This window comes from Etheostoma spectabile, chromosome 12 (assembly GCF_008692095.1).
Source record: "Etheostoma spectabile isolate EspeVRDwgs_2016 chromosome 12, UIUC_Espe_1.0, whole genome shotgun sequence".
NCBI classification, from domain to species: Eukaryota; Metazoa; Chordata; class Actinopteri; order Perciformes; family Percidae; genus Etheostoma; species Etheostoma spectabile.
Window position 1 is genome coordinate 30,303,612 of NC_045744.1, and position 8,598 is coordinate 30,312,209.

Below are 8,598 nucleotides of genomic sequence, written 5' to 3' on the forward strand. Positions count from 1 at the left end.
AATCTGCTGATGGTCTGGATTGTGTATACTTCTGGAATACTAGACCATACATCATGACAGTCAAGAGCGAGGCCTGGGCCCGGATTCTTTCAATAGGGAGGGCAGAGCGGCCCGATACCACTAAGAACTGATAAAGCCTAGATACCATACCAAAGTTTTTAGGCTGCACAGTAAATAACTTCGGGATAGGATGGATGGGCAAAGGCCTCTGCCAGGGGACAGCATATGCCTTGAGGACTGATCTTAATTGATTGGTCCATTAATCCATTGGTTGGATTCAAATCTGGGCCGCTGCAGGACTCAGTCAACATGGGGGAACGCTCTTACTGGGTGAGCTAGAGGCTGCCCCATTTCATTTCATTAAGAGAGAGAAGTGACATTGGGGTCTTACTGTCCTCTGCCACATCAACAAAGTAGAGAAGGCGTCTAATATTATCTGTTGCTAGTCTCATTTTTATGAATCCTGTTTGGTCGGAGTTTACAAATTTTGCCATATGAGACTTCAAACGATGGGCTTGGAGCTTTCCAAAGGTTTTTATATCAGCATTAAGCAGACTCAGAGGTCGATACTTCCTATTTCAAGTGTAAGGAAATTAAGGCTTTGTTAACATCCCTTGGGAATTCACCCTTTTCAATAGAGAAGTTAATCATGTCAAGAAGGAATGGCCCAACTGTTCATAAAAAGTTGCATTAAATCCAGGGAGAATTCCATCAAAGCCCGGTAATTTTCCTTTTTGCATATTCTGTACTGCCACTCTAAATTCTTAAATAGTAATCAATTTGTCCAAGCAAGCTGATTTAATCAGCTGTCACAGTAGGATTTATATAAAAGTAACCTCAGATTCATACAGATTGGGAAAAAAAAATATTTTTGTCAACAGGTTTAGTTCTAATATTACCATCTGAGGATCTAATACCGGGAATATTTGCAAAATAATCACTGGATCGTAATCTCATAGCGAGAAGGTGACTAGGTCTAGCAGACTAAAAGTAATAGCGCAGTCTTCCTCTGAGAATTAGAAATTCAGACTTCTGTTTCAGAATGTGTATTTCCTTCTTGACTAATGATTGTTCTAAAGCTATCTGGTCAATAAAATTTGAGTCGAATCTGGTGAACTCAGCTTCAAGGTTTTGCAGCTTCAGTGATGTAGCTTTGCACACAATAGAGCAGAAAAGTATGGTATTGCTGCTAATAAAACCTTTTATCCTGTCCCACAATATCCTAGGTTATTCTACCATATCATATCATCATACCATATACAGAATTCTGCATTAAACTGAGTGATATTTTTCAGTAAAGCTGTATTGAAGCGCCATCTAACCGCACGTTGAGATAGCTGGTCAAGGGTGGCGGCGTTAAAGGACGCCATAATGCCAATAGACGCAACATTGCTTTATCAATTGGATGAAATAATTGAGGGGATGCAAAAAGGAAATCTATTCTGGTAACAAATTGTTGTCAACAATAAAAGAACAGTCTGTTAACTCCAGCATTTGAATGGTGAGCGTATTATAGAAATTGCCATCAAAAATATTAGGCGCATAAACTGACACAAGACAGTTTTCCTAGCACCAACATGTGTTGTGGAAATCAAAATCATCATCATATTACCAAGACGACAACACTTTAAGTGGGAGGTTCCGTTTGACAACAATGGCTATGCCTTTTGTTTTAGAAGTTGTTGATGAGGATGCAATTGGCTAAATGGCTGATATCCGCCTACAGCAAATGTGTCTCCTGTAATAATGCAATGACCACTTTTCTATTTTTTAGAGCGTACAAGACAGTGACAAAAAAGGGAAACTGAGAGAAAGGGGGGCAACATAGCCAGACGGCTAACACTTAAAGTAAGTCTGTGATCCCGATTGGATATGGAGCAGCAAAGAATGCAGCCCATAATTACCAGATTGTCACAGTATGGTTCCATATTAGATTAAAATTAAAAGAAACGCATTTCTCGTCAAAAGAAACAAGAAATAAAGGCACAGAACAGCAAGAACATTGTACGGGAAACTCCAGCCTAGGAGTGGCCCAGCTAAAGTATGGAGATTAGGCCATATTAAAGGTCAACATAGCATTCAGAAACACAGTCTTTGTAATCATATCAGACAACAGTGCAATAAAATCAGGAGATATTAAGAAAACAAGACATACCAACAGCCCATGTTCATCAGGAACTAGTTTCAGTCTTGATCCGCCACCACAGCGCCCTCCGTGACAGAATCCGAATCTGGTTCTCCCCACCCCAGCAGGAGGATGGGGCACAGCCAATTTCACATAGTCCTCAGCATCCCCGGCGGAAGTGAAAGCTCTATACTGGGCTCCTTCCCTGATCTTCAGCGTTTCTGGATAAAGAACAAAGAAATCCAGACCCTTGTCCCGTGCTAAATCCATAGCTCGATAAAAAGCCTGGTGTCATTTTACTGTGTTGCTGAAATCTAGGGAGAAGTGAATTTTCTTGCCCTCACTGACGAGCAGGGATTTCTGCGCAGCTTGAAAAATTGTTACCTTGTTGTGTAATGAAGCAAGTTGAAAATTAGCATGTGACTGGAAGTGGTGTTCTTCTTTGGGCTATCACTGTAAATTCGGTGGGCTCTCATAATCTCAATCTGAACATCTGCTAGGTTTGGGAACCCCTTAGGCAGTGAGCATGAGAGATACTGGATAGCATTAGCACCCTCTAGCCGCTCTTTCATCCTGATAATGTGGATGTTTTCTGTCCTCCATGTCTGCTAGCTTCACCTCCATCTCCCGAAAAGCAGGGCCTTGGCAGTCGAGAATACTTGAGTTACTTTCCACGGTAGTTTTTAGGACGTTCACGTCCGATCTGAGAAAGCCAAGGCTTGCATTCAGAGATGCTAGCTGAGCATGAATAGCAGTTAGCTTCTCATTGTTCCACACCTGTTGAATCTAGGACTGGATTTGAGAAAAGCGTGGCTTGAGGTAGGTTTTCGGTTTCTCCAGTACAGCCTCTGCAATGGAATCAGTATCACTGCGTTGTGCTTTGCCTTTGCTTGCCATTTTTGCTGGCCTTAAACAACTTTATCGAGCATACAGTGGTAGAATACCGGAGTAGGATATAAAAAACTATTTGGCAAACTTCGGCTGGGAGCTTCGTCTGAAACATCTCCATCTCCGTCCAGCCAATAACGTGACTCTCTAGCTATGTTACTCGTAAAGCTATTATCATTCTCAAGCCAAGTTCTGTTTATCTACAAGACGCAATGAATGTTATTTGCTTTTTAACTTGTATGTTGTTTTAGGATTGAGCGCCATTAAATCTAATCTATCATGCGTCATATGCCTCAGAGAAGAACATAAAAGGGCTGCTCACTTATTTGCTCACTTTTTCGAACACTGGCTCGGTCAGGAAACTGTCTTTCTGTATTTACTGGACTGATATAACCTTTTAATGTCTCTAAAGCATCATCATCATTATTATTATTATTATTATTATTATTATTATTATTATTATTATTATTATTATTGCTGACCCTGTTGTGCGCAAGTGAGCCTTGCAGATGCAGCAGGATAGTAGGTCTGGGGTTATGCAAAGTGCATTAGACATGCACTGGCATGGCTGGCACGGGAGTACCATGTTGGTGCACTGTGATTGTGAGATGCAAGTAGTGGAGGAGGTACAAGCCAGCAGGATCATAAGCGTGAGACAGCTAGCAGCATCGGTTAGCAGCAATGGTCCTTAAGATCCCAAGGCCTGAGCTGTGGAATCAATGCCCTACCATATCAGCTTTGTGATCAGAGCCACCTATGTGGTCAGCCAAGATCATCTAACCTCTTCACCTTAAGCAAACGATTGCTTGCTGTGCCAGGGGAGAAGGATGTTAGTCCTAACCCATCCTCAGCTGAAGACCTAAAGCCATGGGAGAAGGGTGCTACAAGCCAGCAAAAACTCATCGCATTTGTCAGGGAATGAGAGCCCCAGGAATCCTCCTTACAGGAGATTGGCAACTGAACGCCGGCCTAGGGTAACATCTGATATTTCTACTGGGGACCACGGAGACCACTGTGCCCTGAGAAGACCGGATGGAGGAAGCCATTGAGAGGAAGAAGGCCAAGTAAGAAGTTCTAGTGTAGACGGTGCCCGTTGCTATATGGTGGAAGTGGGAAGGTCCCTCAGCATAGTACTTAGTCTTCTTGGAATGACAGGGGGTATGGGTACGAAGGCAGTGGAAAGATTCTCTAGATTGGCATGCAGCAAGTGAGCCATGGAGTGTAAGTGCTACTTGGACACAAGCCAGGGCTTGATCATTCCTGGTGGGGTCGCCTGGGTGAAGATGTCTAATGTTAAGAGACCTAAAACACAATGACCCCAGGTTAAATAACTGATGATGTGTTGCAGTGCAAATTAAAGTTGTAGAGGCCAAGATAGCCTGACTCCTCCTCTAATGGGTTAAGCTCCAAAAGTGGTGGTTGATACACTTCCCACAATGCTAATCAAAAAGTGCCTTTCAGTAAACCCTTCATGCTTGGTGCATATTCAAACTCTACGCCCTCTGTTTATTGCTTTATAAACAGAGGGCGTAGAGTTTGAATATAATATAACTTGTAAAAAAAAAAAAAAAATAGTCTCCATGTCAGGACCTGATGACACATTCTGGGTTACTTTTGTCTAACTAAGACATAATACTGTTTTCACAGGCCAGTATTTGTATTGATCCTGAGTGCCCCTTTAACTTGTAATTTAATACACTTTATTTTAATAGAAATACTTGGATGGCAACCAACCTCATTATAGCAGATGTGACATGAACTTGTGATGTTGCTTCTCTGATGTCTGACTCTTAAATGACTTTGATCAATCCATTGCTGTTTTCATAACCAAGCTTCCTTGACAGTTTTCATTTTTTATTTAACTAATGATGACTTTAATGACTTCAGATCAACCCCTTTTTACTTGACTTAACTGTTAAGCGGCAGTTTGACCTCTCCCTGTTATCCACTTGCAGGTCACCACACGTTGGCTCCCAGCCAACCAGAGCCCATCATCACCAGGACCTCTTCCCACACTTTGTCCCCCAACCAACCAGAGCCCATCCTGATGCGAAGTGCCTCCTACCGAGAGCCGTCTCTGTCCAATCTGAAAAGAGCTAGTGCTGAGGTGGAAGTGATAACCCCATCCAGTCCCCTGGGCAACCATGACAAGATGACCTTCAGCAGCAGCACACTGCCAAGGCAAATATTTTTACTGCTTGTAATAAGGCCATAATATGCTCATGTTTAACATGTGTTTAAAATTGTTTCACCTGTAGAAGGCTAATTGTTCCAACATGAACTGGACTGCATTTATACATAGCGTTTTCTCTAGTCTTCCCAACCATTTAAAGCGCTTTACACATTACTGCATTCACACACACATTAGGGATGTACAAATTGTGTTGTGATTGCAATTTACAATATTGTGATTACGATTAATTAGGTATTAACGTTATCATGAGTTTAATCATGGAAAATGCATAAGATAGGCTACTACAATTTTAAAATATGTATATTACAGCCAGTAACTTTAACATACAAATATAAACAATCATAAGAAGAACTACAAAAAATGCGCAATACTTTTTAAAAAAAAACCTAATATTTTCCAAAATTAAATAAAAAAAATACAAACAACAATTTGGAGTAACACATTTCCTGCATGTTGATAATTCTTTAGTCACAAATGTATGGTAAACGTATTTATTTATTTATGCCCCCTAGTGGCAACAGGAAGTACACCTAAAAGTCAAGGTGCTATAGGGAGGGAGGGAGGGAGACAAAACAACACACGCAGAAACACACACGCAGAAACACACACGCAGAAACACACACACACACACACACACACACACACACACACACACGGGAAAAACACCTGCGCAAGTTACAGGAACTCACAGAGTCAGCAATATCCAGCCAAGTGACCAGAATCATTCCCAGCCCTCCATGTATGCTCGCCGTGGAGAGTTCCATGTATACCACATCCAGAAAAGGAAAGGGACCTTGGTGCATAGATAGGTCATGAGGTGTTTTCCGACAGGTTGCAATCATCTTCTTTGCAAGATGAAAAGTTATTAGAAGTAAAACTTTTCGCCAAACGATATGGGCATTGCATGTAGCCATTTTGAGCCTTTATCAATTAACAAAGAAGTTGTTGTAGCTTAAGTGTACATTGTCATACGTTCCCGAAATTTCTCAGGTTGACAAGGGTCCAGGCCTGAGGACATCAACAGGCCAAAAATTAACTTTTGGTCATAGTGCAACAGGAAATCTGCCTTATATGACAAACATCCAATTTAGGACATATAATGTGTGGTCTACATGTGATCAGTGCTTTTCCTCTGAGAGAAACTGTGAGCAACGGCTCTTGGAGGCTTATAAATAACTGGACTGACTGCTACAGAATCCTTTAGAAGATTGCACTTCTGGAAACCAACGTTAACCAATTTGAAGTGAACGTAGAAGTGAACGGATCATGTGGAAATGACACCACTTTACCATGGACCCAAAACAATGGACAAAAACATGCTAACACATGGCTAAGTAGCACCAACAAGACTACAAAGAAACAGGAAGGCTGTGGAACAGGTAATAAATCAACAAGTGGTAGTCCTCCTTGGAACTCTTTTGGTGCGAAGCCTAAGAGTAAACAATTTTCCTGGTAAATGGGAGGACAACTAACAGGCAAGGCACAGCGCCCTAAGATTTGTGATACAACCGGCTGGCCTGCATCATCACCCAGTCAGAGCGCCTCTTCAACCCCTGTACTTAGTAGGACACAGCTGTGGACAGCTGCAAAATGAAGAATTAGCAACAACATGCCTCCCCAACAAATGAGCGTGCAACTGGATAACAGATTTGTTCCTCTGCTGCAGGACCCTGGACATCTATCTGATGACCTGGATTGTGTCTCCCCCCAACACAAATACTCGGTTTTCCCAAAGACATGGTGTCTGACTTGACACAAAGAATCCTGGATATTGTTTTGCAGAAACTAGACTTCATGGATCTGCTGAACACAGTCATCTCCCTAAACACAGATGTGTTTATCAGTCAGAAGAGGAGCTTAGAGATTCCGCCGACTGTTGGCACTAAACAAATGGCTTTCAACTGAACGTACCATCCATTCTCTGCAGTTCATTGGGCAATTTTAACATTTTCTGGGACAGCAGGCATCTTTTTAAAGCCGATGGACTTATCCTTAACAAGCCAGGGGTGAAGCTGTTCACCTCTAACCTTTACTTTCTGCGCTACACTGCTTCCTCGGCCAAGGACACGAGACAAGACAAATCTAAACAAGGAAGGACATAACAAAGTGCGGCAGTGATCCACCACAGCCCTCACCTGAGCAACAATTTAACCATGGGAGACCACAGAGCAGAGACAAGAAATTTCAACCCCTGTTTTCAACTGTGCAACATCCCTCAAACCCCTTTACCAACCCCGAAGCCTTTAAGGATCCATCACTCTCTCCACTCACCCTTTCCCCTCTATCCCCCATCCCAATGTTTGAGTTCACTGACCAGATGAAGTAGTTGGTAGATGCTGGAACCAAATTTACACCCCTTCCTTCCTCCGTTGTTCAACCCCGGCAAACAGTGAAACGGCAGGCAGCTCTGCCAGGATGGCAGCTAACTAAAGATGCTTGTGTGCAAAATCCAGCAAAATTAAACTGATATGTGCTGGGTCCAGGCTGCACACCTAGTGGCACTCATGACTCTTTCCAACACAAGCCTGGGCCCTGTGTATTAAATTCTTTCTCAATTTATGTTGTGATTGGTAATAAAAAAAGAATAGCGAATAAGCACTTATCTGCAAATTTAGCATACATTCCTTGTGAGCCACAGCCTGTCCCAAAAAATTAAAACACACTATCACTAGCCTTACTAAACGTCAAGTCTTCGGCAGGAAAAACATTTTGTTATCAAGCACAATCTAGATTTTATATTTTTAACTGAAACCTGGTTAGACCATAAAACCAGTGCTGCTGTTCTTGTTGAGTCAGCTCCCCCTAGCTTTAGTTTTATGAGAGAAACAGAGTGAATAACAAAGGACGTGGACTCGCCATTATGTTTAACGACTCATTCCAGAGTACGCAAATATGTTATGGACATTTTGCTTCTTTTGAAAATGTGGCTCTTTAGTTATGGTCCTCCCCTCAACCGATATTTATAAATAAATACAGACCACCTAAATACTGTCCAACCTTCTTCGATGACTTTACTGAACTGCTGTGTATAATCTGTATTAACTTTTGACTGTTCATTCAGTGCGGGTGATTTTCACAGTCATGTTGACAACCCCCCGGACAGAGGGACCAAAGAACTGTGTTGTGTTTTTGAGAACTATAGACTATAGACTTTCGACAGAGCCAAAGCACAATAAGGGGCTCATTCTGGACTTGATTATCTCCAAGGGTCTGAATATTTCCAAGGTTTGGTGATTGACGTTGCTCTCTCTGATCATTCCTGTGTTTTCTTTAACGGCATTATCTTGGTGCAAAAAGGGCCCAAACAAAGAAAATCAAAAAACGGTATATCACTGAAAACACCAGTGAATTATTCATTCAGCTTTTCTCCTCCACACCCGCCCTCTCTGGG

At 42.0% G+C, this 8,598-nt stretch overlaps 1 protein-coding gene across 1 annotated transcript in view; it reads left to right on the top strand.

Moving 5' to 3' along the window:
- LOC116699098 (phospholipid phosphatase-related protein type 4) overlaps window positions 1-8,598 on the top strand; it is a gene marked incomplete at its 3' end in the record, with an annotated part of 127,033 nt that overhangs the window by 54,512 nt on the left and 63,923 nt on the right. The window contains 1 exon segment of the mRNA XM_032531497.1: window positions 4,969-5,194. Coding sequence (XP_032387388.1) covers window positions 4,969-5,194 — 226 coding nt within the window.